The sequence below is a fragment of the Anser brachyrhynchus genome, assembly GCF_964034855.1.
Source record: "Anser brachyrhynchus genome assembly, chromosome: 8".
Lineage (NCBI taxonomy): Eukaryota > Metazoa > Chordata > Aves > Anseriformes > Anatidae > Anser > Anser brachyrhynchus.
In genome coordinates, this window is record NC_137702.1 from 17,137,805 (window position 1) to 17,165,366 (window position 27,562).

General features: G+C 42.8%; 2 protein-coding genes across 2 annotated transcripts in view; both read right to left on the reverse strand.

Moving 5' to 3' along the window:
- Window positions 1-1,490, reverse strand: part of EDEM3 (ER degradation enhancing alpha-mannosidase like protein 3) — a 33,298-nt gene extending 31,808 nt beyond the window's left edge. Inside the window, exon 1 of the mRNA XM_080602320.1 lies at window positions 1,227-1,490. Within this exon, the coding sequence (XP_080458446.1) occupies window positions 1,227-1,393 (167 nt within the window). The 5' untranslated portion in view covers window positions 1,394-1,490. The remainder of the gene's footprint in view (window positions 1-1,226) is intronic.
- A 1,452-nt stretch (window positions 1,491-2,942) lies between these two features.
- The window catches only part of NIBAN1 (niban apoptosis regulator 1), a 67,186-nt gene continuing 42,566 nt past the window's right edge, over window positions 2,943-27,562 (reverse strand). The window contains exons 6-14 of the mRNA XM_080602319.1: window positions 21,919-22,034; window positions 14,783-14,887; window positions 14,526-14,688; window positions 13,367-13,554; window positions 12,955-13,116; window positions 9,921-10,031; window positions 9,210-9,317; window positions 7,172-7,283; window positions 2,943-6,278 (exon numbers count right to left, since the gene is read on the reverse strand). Coding sequence (XP_080458445.1) covers window positions 4,555-6,278; window positions 7,172-7,283; window positions 9,210-9,317; window positions 9,921-10,031; window positions 12,955-13,116; window positions 13,367-13,554; window positions 14,526-14,688; window positions 14,783-14,887; window positions 21,919-22,034 — 2,789 coding nt within the window. The 3' untranslated portion in view covers window positions 2,943-4,554. The remainder of the gene's footprint in view (window positions 6,279-7,171; window positions 7,284-9,209; window positions 9,318-9,920; window positions 10,032-12,954; window positions 13,117-13,366; window positions 13,555-14,525; window positions 14,689-14,782; window positions 14,888-21,918; window positions 22,035-27,562) is intronic.

Consider the following 27,562-nt stretch of genomic DNA (forward strand, 5'->3'; position numbering starts at 1 on the left):
CAGCTTACCTGCAGTAAGCCACCCAGCTGAGAGCCCCCAGACACAAACGGTGGCGAGACCGCTTGCACACACCGGGGGCAGCAGGTGCGCGGAGTTGAATTTATGAACACAAAAAATTTAAACCAAAGGGGGAAGTTTAAACCCATTAAGTGGTGACACAAGGAAAGCACACAACGTATGTACCCTGACAACCCAAGATGCAAAGCCCAACTAACTATAAGCGTTACTGAAGTTAAATATCAGCTTACGTCCAGTGATTAATAACTGGAAGTCTCCACAGTGCTTTCCCCGCACATTTTGCATCATTATTCTCTGCAAGTGACCAGCTGATGTGAACACGATGACGATGAAGCTGCCCTGGCAATAAGATCATGCTGAGCTTGATTAAAGGTCTGTCTAAAAAAACCAACTACTTCATGCAGTGCAATACATTGCCACCTACATTGTAGTCTTTATCATACAACTGAAAACCATATTAAAAGCAAATCAGCTTCTTACACGTATACAAAAAGAATCTATGATTCTACTGTAGAATGTCAAGGTTCACAGGACGAGATGACCCATCTAAACTTACTGTGCCTTACTAAAGGACTCATACAAATATAAACGTGAAGACGAGTTTCCAGTTGTGATTTCCTTTGGTTTCGTTATCTGCGCTTTGATTGAGACACGTTCTGGGCCTCTTGCACAGAGTTTTATTAAGGTTGCTTTGCAGCACTGACTAGTGCGGGCTGGGCACCGGCACAGGCTGCCCAGAGCAGCGGTCACAGCCCCCGAGCCCGCGGGAGCTCGGGAAGCGTTTGGGCACGGCTCTCAGACACAGCGTCTGTTTGTGAGGGGCCCCAAGTGGAGCCAGGAGTTGGGCTCGGCGACCCCCCTCGGGGGTCCTTCCTAACCTGGGCTACGCTAGGGAACAGGGAGCGCTGCGATTCGCCTTCAGCAACGGAAGCGGGCAGAAACACGCGCCGAGGTCTCCTTTTTATTACCCCCCCCCCCCCCCAGCCGCGTTCCCCAGGTGCGGCCGCGAGGCGCCCGCCCGCCGGCCCGCGGAGGGACGCTCACCTCCGCCCGCCTGGACCCGCGGCACCCGGGCGGCGGCCGCAACGCCCGAGGCCGCGGCTCCAGCGCCCGGCGGAGGGCCGGAGCCGGCCAGGGGCCGCCGGCAGGACCCGCCAGAGGCCGCAGCCCCGTCCCCGCCGCCCCCTCCCCGCCCCGCCCCGGCTCACCCCAGCCGCCGCTTCTCCTCCTTGCTCATGGCCCCGGCTCCCGGCGCGGCCGCCAGCACGGAGGAGGCGGAGAGGAGGCCGAGCGCCAGCAGCCTCCACGGCCTCCTCCAGCGAGGCCCCCGCTCGCCGCCGCCGCCGCCGCCCCGGCAGCCCGCAGCTCCGCTCATGGCCGCGGCCGCCCGCCCGCTGCCGCTAGGCCCAGGCCCGGCCCCGGCCCATCCCGCCCCTGGCGGCGCGGCGGCCGCGGCTCCCGGCGGCGGGGCCCGGCCCGGCCCGGCCCTCCCGCGGCGTAGCCAAGGGAACGGCCTCGCGCCGCCGCTTCCGGGTTCGGCCCCGCCCCGGCGGGCCAATGGGAGCGGGCCGCGGCGGCGCGAGGGCGCTGGGGGCCACGTGACCGCGGCAGGCGCGAGAGGCGACGTGGACAAAAGGATGGGGGGAGGCGGGGGCGCGGCGCGGCGCGGCCGGACTACAGCTCCCGGCGTGCCTCGCGCGCGCTCCGCCGCCGCTCCGCAGCGGGCGTCTGCCGCGCGCTCGCCGGGAGGTGTAGTTCGGCGCCGTCGCGCGGAGCCGGCGGTACGCCCGCTGCCGCCGCTCCTTCGCTCGCTTCGCGTTCGAGTCCGGCGGCGCCCGCGGACGCCGGGCGTAAAGGCGCGGGGCGGGCCCGCGGCGCAGCCCTCAGCCCGCGGAGCCGCCCAGAGCCCCCGTGTTTGACCCGGCAGCGCCCCGCGCTGTGACCCGGCCCCGAACCGGCCCCGCTGGCCGCGGAAGGGCGGGGCGGGATTTGTTCCCGTCACCGGCGTCGCGCAGAGCGGCGTGCCCGCTGCCGCCGTGCCGGGCCCGGCAGGGCTCCCCACAGCCGCCGGGCCCGGCACGGGCAGCAGCTCCTTGCAGACACGGGCCAGAAGCACCGACCGGTGGCTTCTTGTACCCGCAGCGGCCCGGTGAAACCGTGCGGGTCGCGGGCCTCGGCGTTCCTGTCACCGCGACCCGATCCCCACACCCCGTTGTTATCCCAAGGCCTCGTTAGAGGCGTGAAGAACTCCACTCTCCGTCCGTCCCTCTGCAAGCACCACGGCGTGTCAGAAAACATACGCAAAGACAAAAGATGCCCGTGAAGTGCTGAATTTCAGTACAAATCTGCCGACAGGGAGATGCTGGGGACAAGTCTTTGCTGCCGTTTCGCATCCTACTTGTGAAGAACAAGCGCGCTGAGCGCCTGCATTCAACACCACTGTGCTCAAATACCTCCAGGAAAACATGACCCTGATCTAAGCCTGCCATAGGAATAACTCAAAAATGGCTTTGATGGGAGTGTTAATGCCAAGTATATTTTTTGTACTGTGTATGTACAGATGTCTCTAATCCATGTTAGTCATAAACAGCTTTTGTACAACACAGCCGTTTTTGCAGAGTAACCGTCGCCATCTTGCCATCCTCTTTTGTACGCATCTTCGTAGAAAAACTTCGTGTCCCCTATTCCATGACATTGCTAAAAGAGACTGCCACTGCCCAACTCTAAAGCACGTTATAAATTTGAAGTCACTTAATGTTTAGTACCAATTAGAAATAGCTAATGATTTGTTACCAAAAGAAAAAAAAACAGAAAAAGCTGACAGGGAAATAACTAAGCAATTTTGCATGAAGGAGGAAACTATTCAAAAGTACTTTTGCAAGGAAAACATATGTGACATTAATGTTTGTACACCGCACTACAGCTTCTGGAATAAATAGGAGTTGCATTTATTTTACAACAGTGACACTCCACTCTGTCAAGTTACTCAACATGTTCCATACTTAGGCAGTAATATTTGCCTATTCCTCTAGTATCCATTCTCTGTTAGTATTATAGCAGATTTTGATAGCATTAAATAACAGACTTTACACAGGTTGTTAAATGCCAACAAATATTATGCTCTCTGGAGTTTGTTATTTCTTCCCATGTCTTTATCAATGCAGATCCCTCAGTCCTTTACTTACTGTGATTATTATTAATCTTGCTGTCCTGTACAGTCTTACATTTATTCAGAAAGAGTCAGAAACCCCAGATCAAATTTTTTAAGGTGCCCTAAAGTGACCTCTGAAGTGCAGTCTTTATCTCTAAAGCCCAATTTGTTAAAATGCTGTTTTTCATTTCCAAGCTTTTCTGTGCACAGTCTTTATATTGTGTGTGCAAACAATGCTTATAAGCCACTTTGTGCATAGATCACAATTTGCTGTGGATGATAGTATGCTGGCTATGAAAGCAATAAGTCTCATTTTAATTACTGCTTTTGAAACTTGATTCTGCCGTCCAAAATCTAAGCACAAGTGAATAGCCCTTAGCTGATTTTTGCTTCACTTAACTCTTCTAGTAGAAATTATATGCAATCATCATAATATTTCACAATTATTGCAATTTATGATGTAATTTACGCACCTAGAAAGCCCTACAAAAGTGAGTATCTCAAGTCAGTAAGAATGTGAATGGCAGGACTCTTAATATTCGGTATTAGATAGCTGTAAGTGAATATGTTTTATGGTGGGAAGTAAAACATAAGGATGCTGCCTTATGGTTATAGTTATTGTAAACATTCTCATCTTTCCTGTCTATAAAATAAAATAACCGTAAAGTGCTCTGGAAGGCTAAATAACCCAGAAGTGCAGAGTGGGACTGAGAAACCTGCTCCCATTTTTTCCCCCTTTTTAAATATAGCAATAAGAAAAAGATCAGAAAAGTTGCTTGACTTTAATACCTGTCAAAACTTCATAATAATTACGTTATCAGTTTGCAGAATTTGCACAAAGTGTGGCTTTTGAGCAGCCTACTAAATTAACTATCGTGTTCTGTTTAACTACTAACGGTTTTATTTATTTCCCATATACTGCATGCAAATACTAAAAGCATCCGTGAATAGCAACGTATGTACCAATCATCTAAGAATCATAAGAGTACTGTCAAATCCATGCATTTTAAAATCATGAGCCACTCCCCAGTTAAAACACCTAAGAAGTTAAGTCTTAAGTTGTTAAAATAACTCTATAGACAGGGGTGAATTGCTTTTGAAGCATTCCGTGGTGACATTTTCAAACTTTTCTATAACCATAATAGGCAGCAAATTTTAAGTGAAAGATGAGGTTTCCTGACAGCGATCCGATTTTAAGCAGTGAGGGCTTTAAATGAAAGGAAACCTATCACCTATCACTCAGGAAGAGATCTGTGACAAAACTGCAAGCTGGTAATACCACAGTACAGCCCGTTTCCTCTAGCTCCAATTCAAGTAAGTATTCACGATTAAACAGGGATTACTGAAGCAAATAAATCCTAAAGGGCTGGGCTGAAAAACACTTCTTACTCTTCAGGGTTTTGCTGTACATAACTACCTTCCCTGTTTTCTTCTGTGAAAATACCTTGTACTTCTGAGCTTGTTATTTCCGTATGTGAGGATGATTCATCTTCTGGCTTCCCTTTGCCCTCGCCAGGCTCAGCACCTCCTGTGACCTGTGTGGCACTAACCTCTCCCTGATCCACCTCCAAAGAAACCGGCACATCTATCAGTCCCGTTCTTGGCTTTTCTGTATTCAAAATAGGCACTTGTGCTATGTCTGGATTTTCAGCAGGGTTATGAAAAAAGCTCTCAGTCCCTACCTCCACTGGGACAGCATGACTATCCCCTGCTCCTCCTCCCTCCCCATCTAATCTTTTGTCTTCAGATGCATTTTCAGTGTGTTCTTCTGGCTGCAATCTGTCACTGTCACAGCTTTCTGCACCCGTGTACCGAACACTTTGCTTCGTCTCGACTTCTGATTTTACCACTTGAGGTGTATCTGAGATTTCCACCAGCCATTCTGCTTGAGCCATGTTGCAGCCCGCCTTGGACACATTCACTAAATTCTTACCACCTGTCCCCAAACTAGATGAAGATGGTCGGTCCTCCTTGAACTCCATGCTTTCCGCTGCATCTTTATTCATCATCGTCTGTCTTACTTCAATTTCTGCTGCAGCTATTTTGCTTATCTCGTTCCCTTCATGCTCTTGCAACTTTAAAATCTCACCTTCACAGATCTCTTTTATATTCTCAGGTGGAGTATCTGCTGGTAATTCAACTGCTACCATCAGCAAATTCCTTATCTCATTCACATCATCAGGGGATTTACAACTCTTTTCTTCTGACTTGCTTTCTTTCTCGGAATTCTCCCCAAAACCTCCTTTCCCTGTGTTTTCATCCTGACAAGTAACCCTCATGTCAATACTCACTCCTTGGCCTTTATTTTCTTTTTTACTTTCTTCTTCAAGCCCTGTTCCTACTGCATTTTCACTCTGTAATAATTGTTCTGTAAACCCTTTTTCTACCTTGATTTTCATTTCATCATTTCCTAAAATCTCTGCTTCTACTACATTATCATGTGGGGAAGTCAGCTTGATCTCAACAACTTCTTCCTGTACTTTGCTTTCTTTTTCAGTGCCACCATCAAACGCTGCATCCGTTGCTGTTTTGTTCTCAGAAGTTACCTTCTCCTCTACTACTTCTTCATGTACCTTAAGTTCTTTTTCAGGGCTGACTCCAAAATCTCTGAATGCATTTTCAGTCCCCGAAGCTACTTTTTCCTTCACGACTTCTTCTTTTGTAGTAAGCTCCGTCTCAGTGTCCCCTACAAAGTCTCTTTTCACCATGTCTTCATTCTCCAAAGCAGTATTTTCCTCTGGAACTTTTTGTTTTGTAAGGGTAGCTGCAAGGGACTCCTGTTTCTCACTGATGTCTGTAATCACTTCTTCATTTTTGCTTGCCTGATTACCAGCCGTATTAACAGAAATGACTGCCTCTTTGTCTGATGGCTTGCTATCATCATGATCCTTCTCCCAAGAAATCTTTTCGGTCACAATGAGTGTCTCCTCACTTTGAGTGTCAGTATCTGACATCTCTACTCTGGCAGTGGAAGGCTTCTTAGCGGGAGTGGTTTGTGCTGATCCTGAAGGGGTCTTCAGGTCAGTTAAACTGGACACACTTTCACAGGGCAAGTTCAAGTTATCTTCAAAGAGGTTGTGCTTCTTCAGAATTGCAGCTTCTTTTATCACTAAATAAAACAGAAAACGGTTTGGAAAGACTGACAGAGGTACACCGAAGAAGGTACACTATTTCCCTGAGTTTCTAATGTCATATATATTGACATTACAAACAATAGTAATTTTCATTTTCAACTTGTTTTCAGTTTATCTTTATTGGGGAGTTAATCTGTTTTCATTAATAGAACTCCAATACTGACCTAAACTTGTAATTGCAGTAATACAAAAGTACCAGAGGGCCTGCAGTGCACAAAGGTAATGTTTAAATGCGGAAGTGATTACACTGAATACATGAACGAAAGTGTGCTTATTACATTAATTACTATACTGATATTTTGGAACAGTTGTGCCACAAAAGGCCGTTGGGCAACACAGAAGCTTGTCTTTATCTAGCATATAGATAGGCAGACAGATCCGGAGAGATACAAATATTTTATGTATCTTTATATACCACCTGGCATGGTTTCATTTTCTGGCACACAAGCAGAGACATCTGCCTGGTGTACTGCACTGGCATCAATGATGTATGGGAAACTGCACCTGGCAGTACATTTCATTTGGGGAAATTCATTTTCACTGCCATTAGATGTCAGCAGGCCTTTACAAATAAGAGCATAATTTCACTCCTGGGCCCAGGAAATCAAGATAAAATGAAGGTTACGTTTTGTCAGAAATACGCTGACGCCACGCTGTAATTTTGACTTTCCCAAGCTCTGTAATGTCACTACATGAATTTAAATTTCAGGGCTTGCCACACATCTTCAGTGACCTGAATCCAAACAGTAGCACTGTAATCCCTGGTCTTTGGGAAAGCTGGGACCTGGCTCAGAGACAGCCAGGAGCAATAGCTCACCACTGGCCAATGGCCAAAATGCTATTACTGTCACCTCTAGAGTATCCTCACCTTTCAGGGTTTCTTCAAGCAGTGTCTGATATAAAATCTCTTCATACACATTCTCTACTTGGATCACGCTAGTGTAATCAGCAAAAATGAACTGCTCGTATTTCTGCAGCTCCTGTGCAGACACAGAAGAAAGGAACAGATGCATAAAAACACAGCAATTTCAGAGATTTTGAACATCCTACTTCAGTTGAGCACCTGTATCTACCAGGTCTTGCAATGCTTCTTTTGAACTAGGAGTAAACAAAGTATATATTTTCACCATTCATTATGCACTTACCAAACACCGTTCTTACACTACAATTACATTTAGAAGCGCTATAGATCATTGTCATCTGCACTGTAATAAACAATTCTGAAATAAAGAGTTGGTGAGGAAGTGCCTCACTCACTGTTTGTCCAAGGAGGCAAATCCACAGTGAGCATGGGAGATCCAGGGTTTTGTTTTGTTTTTTTTAATAGGTGTGTAACATGTTCAGCTTACTGAATTATAAGTAACAGGCTATATCTATGCACTAAGTGAGTCATGATCACTAGGAAGCAGCTTGGTGGTCCATAAAAAGAAAATGAAGTGACTGCTGCCTGTTTCTAAAAGGGATATCTACAGACTAACATCTGGTGGATTTAAGTCTTTAAGGTCAAGTGTTTAAGGCCAGGCTGGATGGGGCTTTAAGAAACCTGGTCCAGTGGAAGGTGTCCTTGCCTATGGCAGGGGGAGTGGCCTTAGATGATCTTTAAGGCTCTGTTAGAAGGTCAAGACTTGACTGGGCCTGTCAGCTATGCTACACACATCTGCTTCCAGAGCCAGCTGCTCACTTCTGCAGAGGCACAAACTCAAAAGGTTTCTGGGATGTTTGCACCGCCACTGCTTCCTCTGGCCCTGTATGGCAGAGACACTAGATAGGACTCCACACTCTGTATTTAAGGGGGTGAAATAGTTTTGCTTCCTTGCTCACCCCTGTGCATGAACACCATGTCTTGAAGGCACTGCTGACACTCAGCAAAGAGTTACTACAACTTTTACTCTGGGGATATGATAGTATGTAGAATGACATAGAGAGGAGAGTGATTTTAAATACATTTTTCAAAGTCCTGAGTTTGAATGATCTGTACTCAAAGATTTACAAGCATAACTTGAATAAACACTTGGTTTTAGACTTGTTTTTTAAACCAAAACAAGCTAGAGGCTCAGCAAGAGTCTCAGGGAACTGATGAACATCACGGAAACAGAAGGGCAGGGATGGGTTAGGGCAGTCATCTCCCAGCAGCTACAAAGAGAATGCAAGTGAATGTGCGTGGTCTGCAAGAAAGGGAAAGACTATTTCATCTGAGCCAAAGTGAACAGTGTTCCAGCTGGCCCCTCATGCAGCCACACTGATAACATCTGCATGAAACTCTGGCAGCTGGTGTTTGCAGAGTACTACCCTACCAGTATGATTAAGGACAACAGAGACAGTCCCTGTATGTTTGTTTCCTGGCTGCTGACACAATTACTTCAATTTAAAATCACTGAATACCAGCCCATGGCCTGTCTGCTTACTGCTCCTGCTGCCCAAGCAAGCGCTTGGTTTTGAAGGAGGTTGTGAGTAGAGGCTGTGTATGGTCACAGTGGTGCCTCTGGGTGCTGTCCTCTCCGAATGACCCAATTTCAGCTTGCAGCAGGGATGCTGAACACAGGGACAAGCTCATAACCTAAACTTGCAACTGTCAGATAGAGAGAGGAGTTCAGTTCGAGGGGACTTCAGATATCTAGGGAAGAAGCGAAATGGGGATGGGCAATGGTCTGCAGCTATCTCTGAGGAAGCAAGCTGCATATGCAGCTTCCATGTATCCCGAAATCTTCACTCCATTCCACACCTTGTACCATGCTGCTACATCAATCCACAAATGGCAAATATAAACATATTTTGTCCAAATAGGCATGAGAGAAAACAGCTTTACACAGTTTAGGATTTATAGTCAAGGTGTTAAAACTTTCCTGCCTTTTGCTACTGTTGTTTTGTTGTTTTTTTTTTACTCACAGAGCAGTAATGTAACCTACTGGTTTGCATGTTGAAGCCAGTGTCTTCTGCATTGTGGGTAAAGTAATCTGTACTAGTGCTTCTTGAAATATCTTCTTCCGGATAGTGCTGCTGTCATAATCATATTGCTGTTAAAGACAGACAAGAAGAGAAGCAAGTCCACACGTGTTTGGTGTTATTAATCATTCACAGGAGGAACTGGCTCTTGTTAACCTGTAACTGGTGACAGGGAAATACCAAAGGATGCTGTATCACTGGTACACGCAGGGCTTTCAATTCCCATGCAGGCTATTCCAGCTTTTGGAAAAATACTCTGAGATCAGGGAGATTCTGGTATCTCTTTCCCTTCATTTTTTTTTTTGGTCTGAGCTAGAAACAGCCTCATGTTTGCTCTCTCCAGGTATTTTAGCACTGAGGGAAATGAATTCTAGGGGCAGGCTGATTATAAACTAATAAAATTATTTACTCAGATCCACAGCATCATTTCCAGTTGATTTAATTGTAATTAAAAGGACTGCACACGTAAATACTCTTATAATTGTCTGCCCAGAACTAGGTTTTACCCCCAAAATGAGCAGCTTTGCTAAGTGCCACCAAATCAGCATTTCCCACCAGACGGTAAGAGGTATCTTCTTTCAAATACTAAGGTAAATTCACGTAAGAGATGCTCTCTTTAGGTTTCTTAAAAGACAGAACATGAGATCTTACTGTACAAAAGCTGTAGCATTTACCTTCAGTACTCTCAGTTTGACTTTTTCAATGGTTGTTGCAACTTTCGCTGAGTCTGCCTGGCGACTTGGAGAGAACAACTGCTCAAAAGTATAAACTGCATTTTCCATTAGCTAAGAATAATAAGAAGAAATATATTTTAAAGACCAGTAACACAAAATGTCTACATACATAAAGAAACCTGATAAATGTAACCATTAACTTAAATTGTGTTTCTGAGAGGTGAAACAGAGAAAGAATAATCAAAAAATCAATACATATTTTCAAGTGCTTCAAATGATTGTGGAAGGGGAAGAAAAGCCTTGCCCAGTTTAGATTTCAACACTCAGCTTTGTAATTGGAAAACAAAAGGAATAATCTCTTACATTAATGCAAGAGCACAGGAAAATGAAACTACCTCAACTTCTACCTTGAGCACAAAAACCAGGGTCACCAGAAGGTCTGCGAAACAGTTGTATTCGCAAACTTATTCAGAGTAGATTCACTTATAGTCCCAAAATTGTGTTTCTCTTGTTACTCTCTATTTTAGTACTCTAAAGGCTAACATGCATAGAAATGTTGCAGTAAATAAAAGAAATTAAGCCTTAGTATCTTTAATCTAATATAATAGCTTTGCTGTACGGATTTAATCTCTTGTCACTATCCAAACAGGTGGTGACAAATACAAGAAGTAGAATCAAGTGGCTATATATACAGGCCACAGATAAAATTCATCCCGAATAAGAAGACTATCATCGACTGCTATCAGATCCTATTGGTCTTAGTAAGTAATACTGTAGATGAGACTTTTTTAAAAAAGCCATTAATTAGTAGCTTTTCTTATAACACAAATAGTTATCAGCAAAAATCTCAGATAAAGCAATATTTTCTCAAGAATTATGTTAGGCTGGTACTTGCCATCTTTTCAAGTTATCCAAAGATTCATTAAAAATATTAAAACCCTTACTACAAAAAGATATTTCAGAAAAAAAAAATGTTCTGCAAGTGGTAATTATTTCTACTTAGAGATGCTTTGCCTCTTTTAAGTAGCGTTTCCATTCCAGTTTTAATTTACTCTTATTGGAGGGGGATGGGGACATCCACAGGGAAGCGATCATTACTGCTGGGTCTTCCTTCACATCTCATGGGAATGTACCAGTTGATTTTCATCATACAGTAAAGAGGACTTTGTAGTAAAGAGGTAGTTTGTAAATGAGTATGTAGATACTTATGGATAAGACACACTTTCAGTTCCTTCTAGACTAGTAACATTTTCATTAATGAAAATAAGCAGTGAAAAACTTTGAAAGGGTGATCTTTATAACTGACTTTGCAGAAAACTTGAAATTAGACTATATAGACTATATTTTAGATAAAAATGGAGAAGATAGAGGTCTACTCAATCTGTGCATGTATCAGGAGGCCATACATTAAAGGCATTGCAAGACCTCCCATACAATACAAAGACAGGAACAATGTATAGTTAAGTTTGAGACTAATTCCAAGATGAATGACTCACTTTTTATTTGTGTTATTATTTGGAGCAAATCATAAACTGGCGTGGATTTGCTGAAGATACTGGAGCTGGTTTATTTACACTAGTTGAGTGTTTCTCTCCTAAATTCTCTAAACTTGACCACTAGAGGATGCCAAGTTCCCAAGCCTGTAACTGTGCACTGAAAGAACGAATACTCCACCCAAGTTAGACTTAAGCCAAATTATACTTTTATATTAAAAATACATGAGCACAGACACATCTGACCTTACTTGTTGATAAAATAAATGTCCATGGACACAAAGTGAAGCTACTTACTATTTTTATGAGAAAAATAATATCCTTTTAAAGAGAGATAAACAGTAACAGAGAGATAAACAATAACAGAGAGATAAACAATAACAGCATTTTCAGAATAACTTTTGCTCTCACTTAACTTATTTATTGTGAATTTTGCTTCCTTACATTAAAAAAAAAAAAAAAAAAACTTGGTTTGTACAGGATATATTTTCTGTCTAGTTCTTCGTCTTGGTTCATGGTCTTCACTACTGAAAGACATTTTATTTGAGCAGCATTTTGGAATGGTTTCCTTGAAAGACTGAGACATGAAATCAGAATTTTATTTCTGATTAATTCTTTGGCTGCTGATCATTGCTGTAATTAGAAAAACTGTTTTTAGGAAAACCCTATCCAAGCACTGTGCTAGAAACTTATTTTCCATGTTCATAACTCCCACTTCACAGGAGGGAACCACTTCCATTTCACAAGATGACCAACTAGATTACTTAATTTCTCAACTACGGATTATAATCACAGGACTCAACATATTGTTATAAGGCCAAATCTGCCCTGCATTCTGGCAATGGAAAGAAGTCTACTGGCCAGGTCTTAATAGATTTCTGGCCAGGGATCCAGAAGAAATAAAAGCAAAGCAACATTACAGCTTATACCAATACACACTGGAGGGGGAAAAGAGGCAACATTCCTTTTTCATCTCAAATGATGAAATGATTTCACTTCAACCATCTCCATGAGAAGTAAAGTTGGTTAAAATAGCTTCATCCTGAGACATCATTTATGTCAAAGAAATTGGCAATTTTTAACATTAATTGCCTTGTTTTATATTCATGAGAAAATAAACTATCAAGAAGGAGAAGGAGACACTCTATTTTGTTAAAATTATTTAGGACTCTTCCTGAAAAATAAACACTCGAGAATGAAAATCAGGTGGATTTTAGCTACCCTGTTGGCATAAGCACAACCTTCCTGGGTGCTAAGACACCAAGAATTCAGAATGTCAAGGTTCATAGGAAGAGTTGATCCATCCAAAATTCTTGTAACTCACTGAAAGACTCTCACGCATGCAATGTCACAAATATAAATGTGAAAATGAGTTTCTAGCTGCAATTTTCTTATTTTTTTTAATCTGCATTTTGCTTGGTATATATTTGGGGCCTCTTGCCTTCATCAAGAATCAGCTCTTCATCAAGATTACTTTGAAGCAGCTTAGAAGAACAAACCTAACCTGTTCTCTGAAGAGGAAAAACTGGATTTTACAGTACCTCTTGCATGAAGTTCTGCGTCCTCTGAACCACAAAGTCAATGTGGTAGACTTTGAAGCGACTCTTGAGGTCTTGAAGGAGCTCCTGGAGGAGGTTTACTTTCAGATAGCAAGGCTCCATCTTCACAGAACTGAATGGTAGGTTCATCAGCTGATCCACATTCTGCATTCCAGTGGAGGAAAAACAGGCTTTGAGAAAAAGCAGCTGGAAACCAATTTTAAGTAGAGAATATAAGAGTGGCCCTAAAACAAATTCTGGTATCTACACTCTGGTTGCGCAACTGCCACAAGACTTTCTAGACCACAAACAAAGCAATAATATAGTACCACTTTGGGAAGCAAGTACTGCTGTCACTCAAGTTCTAGGTAGAAAAGTGCTAATGTAAAAGGCTCCAGTTATATTTTTGTCTTACCTCCTTTAGCTTTGTGATATCATTTGTCTTCTGGAAGTTCTGGATGATTTCATTAACTTCTTTATCAAAAAGTGAGCGAACTTCAGTGAATCCAGAACTCACGGGACCCATGAGCTCCTCCAATATGGATGTGAGAAATGGCTGGACATTTTCTGTGCAGCATTTCTGAGCAGGCTCAGAAACAGTGGCTGGAGCATAAGACAATACAATGGATGCATTTTAGGCTACTAAAATATACAGTGAAAAATGTAATCTGAACAGATATACTTTACAATGGATTAAATGCCCCCGTATTTTTTTCTGGAGTCACACCTCCTCAGAGATGACAAGGGTGATGAAAGGAGAGTTTATAGTTTTTTGAGTAGCAATGAAACATCTTTTGCTATGCCCCACCTAAGCAAACGAGCAGCATGGTAGCACTGTGAGAGGAGAGGAAAGGGAAGCTGTAAGTATTGGTAAATACTGGGGAGTTTGCACAAAGCTTAGTCATGGTGCTTATATAAGATTTATCTGACATTGGTACTCCACAGTTCACTGAAAGCATCCTAGGCTGTTATCTGAGAATATCAATGTAACATCCTGAGTTTTATCAAAACAGCTCCTAAGTGATCAGCTATTTATTTATTTGCTAACTTAAGCAACATCAATTGATGTTTGCCTACTTTTAACACTCATTTTTACATTCATAGCAAATATATAATTTTTCATATTAGTTTGACATCATTTAAAAAGCTCTTTGGTTTAATCATGCTTTGGTATCCTATGAACTTGTCACTTAACCAGAACCTATTTTTGTGGAGCATTTCTTGACATAAGGTCAAAACCACCACACTTTTAATTATGCTCATGTAATCTATACCTTCATTTCACAAAGCTGTCCAAGCAAATATCAAATATGCAACTCTAATCAGGATACTCATAACCTGCCAGCTCTAGCTCCAACTTGAGAAGACTTTGTATTTTCACAGATGCAGCTGCCCCAGGTGTCAGTTCCCATCAAAGGCAGCAGGGGCTCAAAGCATTTATTTTCTGAAAATGAGCATCTCCGGATGGAGTTTCAAAACACATAAGGATTTCAAAACAACAACATCTGGTAATTTGAGCAGCACAATGGGAAACATTAAGGATTGCTCCAAAACACATTTGTTTTCCTACTAACCTTTGATTTTTCCAGCTAAGAAGTTCTTGGAGTTCAGAATCTGATCCATGTCTGAGCGAATGGTTCCTTCAAGAGATTTTGCAAAATCTCTGCACTCTTCTTTCAAGGTACTCAGTCCTTCTGAAACCTGCTGCTGGACTAAGCCATATGTTTCTTCTACAAACTAAATTCAAATTAAATTAAAAAGCAAAGATTAGAATCAGCACATTCAGACAATTAGCATGAGAAACAACTACTCTGGAAATATTCATACTTACACCAAACCAGGCCCGCTTCCTGTCATTCCTCTTTCCTTTCATTTTAGGCAGGATCATCGTCTGAAGGTTAGGAAGGAGTTCCTCCATCACAAGGTTGCTCAAGATCTATATGGTTAAGAGATTAAAATGACCTGTTCATACATTGTTTGTCATCTAAAAACTGAGCACTTGCATCACAGAATGACAGGTAAATATAAGCAACCCCAAACACACAACAGCTTAGCTGTCCCAGGTTGCCAGGAGGACTGTTTTCAAAATATCAGGTATGTCTGAGAGAAACTCTATGAATTCCATCTGAAGAATCTTTCACTGAAAGGCTTTGAAAGACCATCAACTAACAGAAGATGAACCAAGATGACAAAGATGTCTATTAAAATTTACTGTATGCTGTTAGAAAGATTGCCATGTGGAAAACAATGGAGCTAAAATGATTGATGTCAGCTAAACAACTGTATCAAAAACATTTGAAAAGCTGTTATAATGACTATTGCTTCTCGAAGCTGACCTTGTTCTGAGACACTGATGCCCTCCCAGAGGCATCATTGAGGAGAAGTTGTTCTGAAGACTCATCAGCCAAAGGACACTTCTAATAGGAAAATACCTTGCAGCAACAGTGGTGTAGTGGTATCATGCAAAATTCCCATTCTTGTGACCCGCGTTCGATTCCCAGCTGGTGCAAGTAAGTTCTGCAGCTGTTCCCTGAACCTCTAAGCAATTGCTGGGGCAAAACAGTGACTTTTCCTGTTTTTAAGAAGGGTAGAAAGGAAGACTCACTGAACTGCAGATCGGTGAGCCTCACCTCTGTGGTTGGAAAAATCATGGAACAGATTCTCCTGGAAGCAATGTCAGGATACATGCAGGAGGTGATCCAAGGCAGGCAGCATGGCTTCACCAAGAGCAAATCATGCCTGACCAATCTGGTGGTCTTCTCTGATGGAGTGACTGCATCAGTTGACAAGGGAAGACCGACCGATGTCATCTACCTGGACTTCTGCAAGGCCTTTGACATGGTCCCACACGACATCATAATCACTACATTGGAAAGATATGAAGGGTGGACCATCCAGTGGATAAGGAATGGGCTCAACGTCCACACCCAGAGAGTGGTGGTCAATGGTTCTATGTACAGGTGGAGGCTGGTGACGAGCGGTGTCCCTCAGGGGTCTGTCTTGGAACTGGTGCTTTTCAATATCTTCATCAATGACATAGACGATGGGATTGAGTGCACCCTCAGTAAGTTTGCTGATGACACCAAGCTGAGTGGTACGGTTGATACCAAAGAAAGAAGAGATGCCATCCAAAGGGATGTGGGCAGGCTGGGGAAGTGGGCCCATGTGAACCTAATGAGGTTCAACAAGTCCAAGTGCAAGGTGCTGCACCTGGGTCAGGGCAATCCCAGACATGAACACAGGCTGTGAGAAGAACTCACTGAGAGCAGCCCCGCAGGGAAGGACTTGGGGGTTCTGGTGGATGAAAAGCTCAACATGAGCCTGCAAGGGCAACGGCATCCTGGGCTGCACCAACAGAGGTGTGACCAGCAGGTCGAGGGAGGTGACTGTCCCCCTCTGCTCTGCCCTTGTGAGGCCCCACCTGGAGTCCTGCATCCAGGTCTGGGGCCCCCAGCACAAGAAGGATGTGGGGCTGTTAGAGCGGGTCCAGAGGATGCCACGAGGATGCTCAGAGGCTGGAGCACCTCTCTTAGGAAGAAAGGCTGAGAGAGCTGGGGCTGTTTGGCCTGGAGAAGACTCTGGGGAGACCTCACTGCATCTTTTCAGTACTTAAAGGGGGCTTATAAAAAAGATGGAGAGCAACATTTTGCTTGGGCAGATGACAATAGGACAAGGGGGAATGGCTTTAAACTGAAAGAGGGGAGATTTAGATGAGGTGTTAGGAGGAAATTCTTCACTCAGAGGGTGGTGAGGCGCTGGAACAGGTTGACCAGAGAGGCTGTGGATGCCCCATCTCTGGAGGTGTTCAAGACCAGGTTGGATGAGGCCCTGGGCAACTTGATGTAGTGGGTGGCATGGGAGGGTTGGAACAAAATGATCTTTAGGGTCCCTTCCAACCCAATTCCAACCCTTCCAATCCATTCTATGATTCTATGACTCTTGACCCAAAAAAGCAAGATAGAATGACACTGATGTGGATCTTTATGAGTATTTCTTGTGAACACCAATTTCACAATTCACACAAGGATGGGAGGTCCCAGTAAAACAGGATATGGGACAGAAAGGGAATCCAGAAATTGGGGTAATCTGTAGATCAAATAATTCTACTCTTTTTTTTTTCCAAGAAGTGTAGAACAATCCAAAAGATTGATTAGCTCCAAGGCTATCCTGAGGCAAAAGGGATAAAATGAATAGCTGATGGAGTTTGTGAAAAACTTTTCAAACAATTACTTCTGTCAGTAAAACTGGTACAAATACAGTAAAATTTTCACATTGTAGAATTTATATACATTAAAATCTCCATTCAAGCATTTGTGCTGGCATGTAGAAAAACTAAGGAAAAGTTATCATTGCCCCACTTTTTATTATTTAAGTATATTGTCTGTTTTTCATTGCTCTATTTTTCTAAATCGACACTGAGTACTTTTTTCCCTTTCAGTAACTTTCTCAGTTTGCAGCAGGGTTCAGCTGTAGAAGGGATGCATCACCCTTTCTGAACCCAGCTACTAAGTGGCAACTCAGGCTTGCAGCTGGTTCCAATCAGAAATAAAAGACATCAGACTGGGAACACAGATGCTCACAATTTGGGGGAGCAGTCAATATGCTGGCGGGCAAGGCTGCTATTCAGAGAGACCTAGACAGGCTGAAGAAAGGGGTGGACAAAAACCTCATAAAGTTCAGGAAAAGCAAATGCACAGTCCAACATTTGAGATGGAACAATCCCAGGCGCCAGTACAGGCTGGCAACAACTGGCTGGAAAGCAGCTTTGCAGAAAAGGATTTGAGCATCCTTGTAGACAGCAAATTCAGCATCTGTCTGCACGGTGCTCTTGCAGCAAAGGGCAACAGCAGGTCAATGGAGGAGAATGTTGCCCTCTGTTCAGCACTCGTCACACCACGTATGGAGCAGTGTCCAGTGTTGGGCTCCCATTACAAGACATGACACACAGGAATGAGTCCAGTGGAGGCCACCAAGACAGTCAGGGGATGGAGCGCATGACATGTGGGTAGAGGTGGAGTTGCCCAGACTTAAGAATGGAACGCTCAGGGAAGGCCTTACTGCTGTCCACAGCACATATGGGGAGACACCGTGCAGACAGACCCAGACTCTGCTGGGAGGTGCACAGGGAAAGGACGAAGATGACGGCCACAAGCAGAAACAAGGGAAATTTTAATTAGAATCATAGAATCATTGAGGTTGGAAAAGACCTTCAACGTCATCTGGTCCAACCATACACCTACCACCAATGTCACCCACTAAACCATGTCCCTAAGCACCACGTCCAACCTTTCCTTGAACACCCCCAGGGACGGTGACTGCACCACCTCCCTGGGCAACCTGTTCCAATGCCTGACCACTCTTTTTGAGGAGAAATGTCTCCTAATGTCCAACCTAAAGGTAATGTCTCCTAATTTCCAACCTATTAGTTATTAAAAAAGATTTTCCCAAAAGGCATCTACTGGTGCTGGGGATATGCTGGATTCTTAAATTTCTCTAAGCAAGGTGTCTTAATTTTGACCTCAAGACCGCAGTCCCATGTTTGGTTCAGTCATTACTTGTACTCATGAATCAGAGGAGGGGCATCTTGTTTTTTCTGGACATGTTCATTTCCTGTTCATAGATGTTGCCCAGGTATATTTGTACTGTCTCTTAGTTATGGAGGCACACCTGCTCATTTATGATGACAGAGGCAGTACTATTGTGCATGTGCTATACTGAATGGCACATAAACCTTTAATCAAGGTTTTTCATTTCTGCTGACTGTACAGCACGTGTAAGGTTGTTCACAGCACCCTGAATGCTTTGAAGTGCAGTGGAAATCTTGTAAATCAAAGAGAGACATAGTAACCCTACAAAAAAAAGCAGAAAAATACATCTTAAGGTTCTGCACATTTCTCATTTAATCTGAGTGGAGGATTACTTGTTTGCTCAACAGTTTCAATGAAGTCTCACAGACAAAGTATGTAGTCCTCCTTCACCTCCAGTGGGACTTGAACAGGGTTTTTGTTAAATGAATGTGTATTTAAATCCATCTTGTCATGCTTCAGCTGTGGCCCAGCTCAGCCCTCATTCAAGGATCCCTGCCCTGATGCACCCAGCCACTGGCTGAGCCCACACAGAGTGCAAAACACTGTGCAATTTTTTATTTTCATTATGTATAGAGTGCCAGTGTTTCTTGACATGCAACCTCACGTATTACATCTGCTCAAGCAGGTTTTAGATACAGTTGATACTGAAGTCAGTGAGCAACACTGCTTCCTCCAGCTGTTATACCAAAGGGCTCTATGGATGCAAGAAAGACTCCCTTTGTGGTGACGTGCTCCTCCTTTACTGCTATCAAGAGTCCAACGATGCACCAAGAACACGATAGGGAAATGGCAGAAATGTAGACAGCAAGAGTAAGCAAGAAGGGGCTCTGACTGGATGCCACATAGCATAACACAAAGTATTTCATTAGCATAAAGCAACCCTTACAGAAATTTAACACAATGGCCTACTTATTAATATACCTATATCTGTAATATGCAATATCCTATTGTACTTAAGTACTTACAGATTATGCTACAGCACCATTTGGATTCAGCTACACTGACTCAAATATACCTATGAAAACCAATGGACTAATTCAGGTCCTAAACTACTGAGTCACTTAAAAAAGATAATCTCATGTATAACCCAAACCGGAGCACCACAGATCGAATAATAAATGTGACAACTGATCAAACACATTCTGAAGAATCTGAGCTCTCTGGCAACATTTTTAAGAAGTGCTAGACTGAGTTTATATTCCTCTACTGAAAGGTGCACCATAGGGGTTTTAGGTTTTTTTAATGCCTTATCCATCTGTATTTGATTTACATTTGATTGGATTTTGATTTTGATTTGATTGGATTGGATTTTAAGTTATTCTACATTGGTGTAGTACTGATCAATGGAGTCATGCTAGAATAAAATAGTGGTGTTGTAGTGCTCTCACTGTGTGGCTGTTCTGTGGCTTGTAACAAGTGTTCTCAAAAATTCCCTAGTTTTAACCCTCTCTTTCAGCACTTACCTACAGAAAGAGCACCTGCAATTCAATATATCCTTTGTTAGTAATAAAATATTAAAAATGAAAAAGAACAAAAACAAAACAAGGGAAAGAAATGTTTACAACCCCCCAAAAACCTAGTAGGTCTTCAGCTGAGTTACTGTATCCTTGCTTTGCTACCTTCATGTTGCAGTACCAAGGCAGAACTGCATGAGCTAATGAAATGACTGCTTCAGAAAATACTGTGGAGAGTCTGCCATTATAAATAAATGTCAGTAGATATATTTATTGGCATTCTGCAGAAATTTTTACAGCAACAAATTGTAGCCTGCTTGTTCCAAACCATTCACTTAGCTTGGATATTTGCCTAAAACAATTATTATACTGGATCGAAATAGGCATGACAACATACTCTACGTAAAGAATGAATTATTGTTAAGAAGATAGTGGCATAACTACTCTGGCTGTCTTCTGATTACAGTTCTCTTGAGGTGTATGGGTTATGAATAAGGAGTTGGCAAGAAACAGGCAAAATAAAGCACAAAATGAAACTAGCACTATAATAGCTCCATAACTTCTTGGAGGAGGGGAAAAGAGAAAAACCCTCAGTCCTTCCACTGGAATGATGAAACTCCTTACTTTGTGGTATTTATTATCACATGGTAGCAGGGAACTTTGGTCCCTGACATGACAGCACCAGGAAAGACACTGCTTATAAATTCTTTTCCTGTTTCCATATTTTTCAGCATTTCCAAAGTATACTTTTCCTAAATAAACAATCTGGTTTCTCAAAACAAAACCTTGTATCATGAACACTATCAGACTTTTCTCCATTTTCCCAAAGGGATGCCAGACTTCATCAAGGAAAACACCCAGCAGCTGGTACTAAAGTAATATTTACTACTGGGCGCTCAGTGCTTTGGAAAAAAATGTATGTATAAGTCAGGGCACAAATAATGTCTTAATTGCACTAAAATACACCTGGAGTGATGCCAGAAGGACTGGCAGAGTTACTTCATCTGCCATCAGTGCTCCAAAGCTGCTCACTCAGGTATGGATCACTCAGTATGGATCTCGCCCTAAGCTTTGCATCTCATTTCTGAAGTACTGAAACACACAAATTTTTGTGTTCCCAGTGTAATTGTTACTACGCAAGACTCCGTTTCAGAAGGCTGGCACAAGAAGTAGGTCTACCAGTTTATCTGCTCAGATCTAAAAGCTTCACTCTCAAAGAACGGGGAAAAACAAAATGATGAGATTCTTCAAAACATGTGCATTGGTGCCTTTCTGTTCTTCATAAAGCCTCATCTCCTACAATGGCATCTGGAGGCATTCGACCACAAGTTACTGGAAACTGCTGTGTTTAGTATCAAAGGTAATAGCAACAGAAGAAAATACGTTTCTTATCTACAGAAGATCTCAGAAGGTAGAAAAACAGAGCACAGTCCAATGCAGCAGACAGCAAGTATTTGCTGCGCACAAACCGTGTGTTCTGAGTTTGGCGTATAGTACTTTTGGCCTCACTGATTTACCAGAACTATCAACATACCAAATGTGGGAGGGAGATGTTAGAAAGTACCTTGTTTTAGAGACAGCATTTATTCACCCACTGACCATGTGGTAACTGCAGCTCATACAAATAAAGTAGATGCATGAGCCTTTTGTGGAAATGTGGCCATCCCGATATTCCAGCATGAGCACCACAACTTTAGTTCACTGCACACTTTCTTTCACTTTTTAGTTTAAAAAAATACAGAACAGTTTATTTAGATATAAATGTTTCTTACTTATCAATAAGAAGTGTCTTGAAATCTTGGGAACTTCTACCTACTAGATTTTTTTTAAAATAGAATTTTTTTTCCCAAGAGTCTTTACAACCTTCACTATCCTCAGAGTTGCTATAGCCAAAGCCTCCCCAAATTAGGATGATATTCTTTTACCTCTTTTTCATTGCCAGTTATCATTTCCCATGTCCCATAGTGGCCTTTCTCCTGCCGGAAGAACTGAACGGCTTCTAAGAACGCCTCAACTTCATACGTGGTCTGCTTGAGAAAATCTGAAGGGAAAAAAAAAAAGGTAGTACAAAGGATTTACCCATATATAACCTTTAAAATAAACATCCTTTTTAAATCCATTTTCTTATTCCATGTGCGTCCAGCAAAAATATTTTCCAATCATTTACTAAGCCTGAGTGTCTGAAGACCTCTGGGGTTTCATTAAGATTCAGAAGCTTAATGTTGCCACATATAAACTATCACAAGCCAGCCCATCTAAGCTGATAAGTAAAACCAACATCAGCAGGTATTAACATGGACCACACAGTAAAAGATAAGTTTTACAGCAAGCTTTGTATGTGGGAGACTTCAACAAGGTAGTCATTAACACATGAAAGCTCATCCCTTACTTTTATACCTATGAGCTATGTATGATGGTACGTGGGCAGACTTTGACAGCAGGTCCTAATGCCAAGAGTTGGGAGTTTCCACTTCTTAAATTTAAAATAAAATTTTACAAATTTAAGATACTGATAATCATCTGAGTGGCAGCACATTACAGCATGTTGCATGCCCTTGAGAAACTGCTAAACCCTGACTTACTGCTTCCCAGTAATCTTCTATTTCATTGTTTTATTATGGAATTGATGATCAGCATGATTTTTTCATGGGCATATAATAACACAGACCTGGACAAAGTAAGCTCTGTGCTCATACCAATTAAGAACAACATTTCTGACAAAATTGCGTTGCTTTTCCCCGATATTTCAGATCGAGTACCTGGTTACCACCCACAGCTACTACAGCTAGATGGCAGCTTGTCCCAAGAACACGAAGATAGCCTGGGTGCACTATGCTGTACAAATGGGACTACAGCATGGAAAAAAAAATGAAAACAAGTGGCTAAACTAGTTTGCTCTTATAAATACCGGATAACCAGCCATGCAGCAGAAAGTATATCTCAGGCAATTTCTTCTTTCCAATCCACAAGACTTTTGAGATAGTTGCAGTCAACAGTCTCCTTCACATTAAAGCACACAAAACCACATCTAATGAAGGCTGCAATAGCAGTCACACATTAGAACTAGTTTGTCATGATCTGGGGAGAAATAGTCCCTCTGTCTCAAAATGTGGAAAAGCTCCTGAGAGCCATGAGGCCATTTGGCTAACCTGAGTAAGAATTTCAGGCTGAGAAACCACAGCTGAAATACTTCAGGAATTTAAGTGCTGCCTTTGCTGAGTCAGAGCTTCAGGACTACTGTGAGGATTATTATCTTAAGGGAAAAACAAACTGATGGCAGTCTATTGTCACCTCTTCAAGGTTAACTACTTGCAGCCTTGATCAGCTGAAGTCCTATTGTGTGCATGTTAGCAGGGAAGGGGAATGTTAATTCTATCAAAGGTAAGTATACTGCTTTTCAAGATACTGATACGTATAAGCAATTGTTATGTGAAGTCAGAGAGTAAATTCTCAAGCCTTGCCTGTCAAGCAAGACATATCTTTGACTTGTTTGTGAAACCTTCTAATGACAAAAGCTTTATAGAAGGCTTGTATGCACACCAAGGGCAATACAGGGATTATACAAATTATGGGGAATACAGATTAACACTACAGTAATTCCCAAAATGTCTCCTCCATGCATTTTACACAAAAAGGAAAGCAGGAGAAACGTACAGCTATTTTACCAATGCTTCATTACTTGAAAACAGCTTTGTATCAGTTACATCTGCATGGTGGGCAATGAGGTTTAAGATCTCTGTCAGAATGTGCTCTTTCAGAGTTTCCCCTGAAAGCAGTAACTGCTACAGAAAAGTATGCTATACATACTAAGGCACAGTGAACGTTCTCACGCTGCCACTTCGTAGATACCATTCCTGTTTAGTAGATATTTGTATGAGATCAATTTCTTCACCCCCACACGTTGATCAATCAAGAACAGCAGGCACGTAAAATCCCAACCATTTATTCACTGCTATCTCCATGATTTGTAGCATTTTTAATAGCAAGTCACAAACCAGGATGTTAAAATACCAGTTTAGGAGTTGTAGAATCAGGCTGTTCACTGCCAAGAGAAGAATGTCCTCTGACAGCAGCTTTGATGAAAGAACAGCACTCCACCTGAAAAACTGTGTTGCATCTAAAAACTTCTGTCCTCCCAAAACTAAACTCTGAATATTTTGACCAGAAGAGAGCCAGGCTTGGCTGGAGGAAGGGAGATTGCAGCTCCTGCAGCCCTCCCATCGTGACTCACATGTTTTCCTTCTTCGCAGCTGTGCTCCCTCCTAACCAAAAGGGACAACAGACCATCCAAAGGGCTGGATCTTGGACCTGCTGAGGTGACGATTTGCCAAGGCTGACAAGTCTCCCCTCTAAGATCATCAAGTTTCGAACTCTGTACTCAAGGGAGTATTTTCTCTATTATGACTGTCCCTGACCCTTAGAAAAGTGGGAGGAAGATGCTAAAAGAACAAGAGCAATTCATTTGAATAGTTCTTGGGAACAACATCAAGCTGTAAATTGCATAGAATCCCAAATCATACATTCTTTCCTATACCAGTAAACACAGGAGAACAACACAATTATGGTAGTCTTACTACAAAAACAGCTCAAAGTAGAAAGGCGGCTTTATCCTTCAAGGCCTACTGTAATTGTTTTAAGCATTTTTTTCTCACTTTCCATAGGAGGAAAGGATTGCATCAGAGATAAGACACTGAACAACTAGATCCATCCATCGTTGGCCCGTGCAGAAGCTGTTGGTGATGGACACAAGACAGAGGCGCATTCATGGGATATGGCTTGAGAAAAGGGAATTGTACCCAAGCTGAAAGGAGCTGCAGAGCACATCCTCAGGGAATTCAGCAGGGAAGAACCAGGGCTTCTGTAAATCAGATCTAGTGGTTTATGACAAGGCTAGAGGACTGAAGACAGATTGGCAGCCAGCTCCATTATACAACGGCAAAGTAAGGAAAACAATGAAGAAGCTGTTGGGGTAGCCTTGCTTACGTGCAAGAGAGAGGACGGTGCGTGGGAGACGGAAGCAGAAACTACAGCTGCGTACAGGGCAGGTGGTAAACCCTTGTGGTATCAGGAACGATTGTTCATCAGCAGAAAGGACAACGTGTGCTTCACTGTGAGGCTTCCCTTCAAGTGATCTGGCTGGCACCTATTGCCAGTGATGGGTCTGCCCCTGCTGCTTGCAGAAACTGGAGTGTGCCAGGGGAGCTGGGTGCAAAGGCGGTTGTGGGTCATCCCTGTCCGACTCCCACAAAACGCATGGGAGTCATCTGGTGGCACAGTGTTTTATTTCCACCAGTTCAGGCTCCTTAGAAGCTAATCTGAGATACAGCACGGCGTTATGTATTTCACAGGTAAAGGCATACGTTAACACACATCACTATTCTTTCCATGGAGCAGTACTGGACTATCACAATCCACTTTCTTCCTTGTGCCATCTATACAGCTTTCAAAACCAGAAAAAGCTGGAAACATCTGCTCTGCATGCGTGATGTACCTTATTCTCCTCTGCTCAGGCCAGCTGCTGCCTCCCTCAAAATGGAAAAATGTACTTTTCTTTTGGGTAGCCTGGGCAAGACTGAATACGCTTAGTCTCATTTCTGAAGTGCACATGTATAGCCTTCTTGCTCTACCTTCCTGTTACATCTCATTATGAAAGGAAAAGCCAGGGACAGAAACATTTAATTGTCATTGGACAAGAAGCAGTTAGCAAGCAAATCTTCCACAACAACACTGCAAGCCATAAAGTTTACTGAATGTCTGCCAGCACAAGACTGGAGAGGCTTTACGGGTACCAGACTCATGCTACGTGCTTAATCCAGGCTCGTCTGCACTTGGAAAGTTACCCAAACAGCTTCTCCAGCTGCTAATGGATATAACATCTGCATATTTGTGGAGAGCAAAACAAAATTCTCTTTGGTCTATTTGATTTTAAAACAAGAAAAGACACATAGAGACTGTGTTTTAATACCCAAGTGTGAAGCCTAATTTAAATAACAAACACAGATAAGATACCACTAACAATACATTCCTTTTATAAACATAGAATGAAAGCAGTTCATTCATAGAGTAACTGCTGTAAAGCTCCTATTGAAAAGATGGAAGGACAACTGGAAACGCACTGGCTTCATAAATCTCCCCACATTTGCATGTCTGACGAAGACACAGCTGAGTTTGTTCAGTACCGCATAAAGGTGTCTAAGGTGTCCTGTAGACATGAGCTTCCCTGCAGTGTATAAATAGATTAAAACCTTCCCCCTCACCAAAAAAAATCTCAAACTTTAATTCATCAAAACAGTACACAAAAGACCAGGCTCCTCAACACCCACTAAAGAGTGCAGTGGGCACTGATGAATTCTTGGTGCCGAACCCTTAACTTAGAAGGCCCCATGCCCAATTTCAGCTACATCTGATGTTTCTGCCACTGTCGGATTTGCTGTCTTTTAGCGAGGATCTCCAGGCTATATGCTTCAGGTCCTGCTCATCATTTGGCAGATGTCTGGTTGTATGGGCAAGTAACAGAGGAAATCTTCAGTCTCAAGTTCCTATGTGCTCTCCCATCCCATGACAGGCCAGCTGCGCCTCTGTTTGAAGATAGACGTCTTGCTGGCACATCATTTACAAGCCCTTTGGGACAAAGGATGGGCTACCAGTACAATTTTTCTGGCTTACAAACACTTCTCGTGTGTCTAAAGGCAGCAGTGAGAATTAATTGCCCTGGTGGACACAGTCTCGCCGACAGCCATAGATCGATCAGTCTTGCACCACGGCCAAAACACTGACTGTGTGCAAAAACTTCTAAAAATAGACCTTGTTATCAGAGATGAGTACCTTAGACCTCCCTGCCTCTAGATAAAATTGTGGATTTTCAGCAGATCTGGACAATAGGAAATCTGTGTTCGACCATTCCTGTTCAAATTTGTTACTTGTATGTATTACAGGCTGTTGCATCAGGTCTCTCGCTGATGATTAATCACTCAGATGCTCATTTTCTTAGTTACGCTTGAGGGGAGGTGCCTCTTTAACATTACATATCCTAACCTGCCATGCTAGCTGTTAAAAAGTGTTTCAATACCCATTTTTATCTGAAAAGTAATAGTTACTAGTAAAACTGTTCAAACTCATTACTGCAGCATGAAAAAGGAGACTAAAATGGTCATGCAACAACTAGAATGGGAATAAGTGTCTGTAGACACATGGCATATCATCTACTCACTTAATAAACATGAAGCCAACAAATAGTCTTCTGATAAGCAGCAGCACAGCTCATTTCTGTACCTCTCATACAACCACATGGAAAAGGCCATGTTTGGGAAGCTCAGGCAACGTTTCTGCAGCTCCTGGTGGGACTGCAGTCAGATGTGATAACCAGACAGCAAGAATTTTCCACCTCCCACAATTTATGGGGTGGTTTGCTCTGCTGGGACACCAAGAGTTCACAGTTCCCTTCTGCATCCTGACTAATCCTGCAAACTGGGACTCGCTCATTTTTGGACGCAGCAGCAGCATTACAGCATGAAGCTGTTCAGAGAGCCAAGGAGCTGCAGTCAGGATATTTTACGATGTGTAAAAACT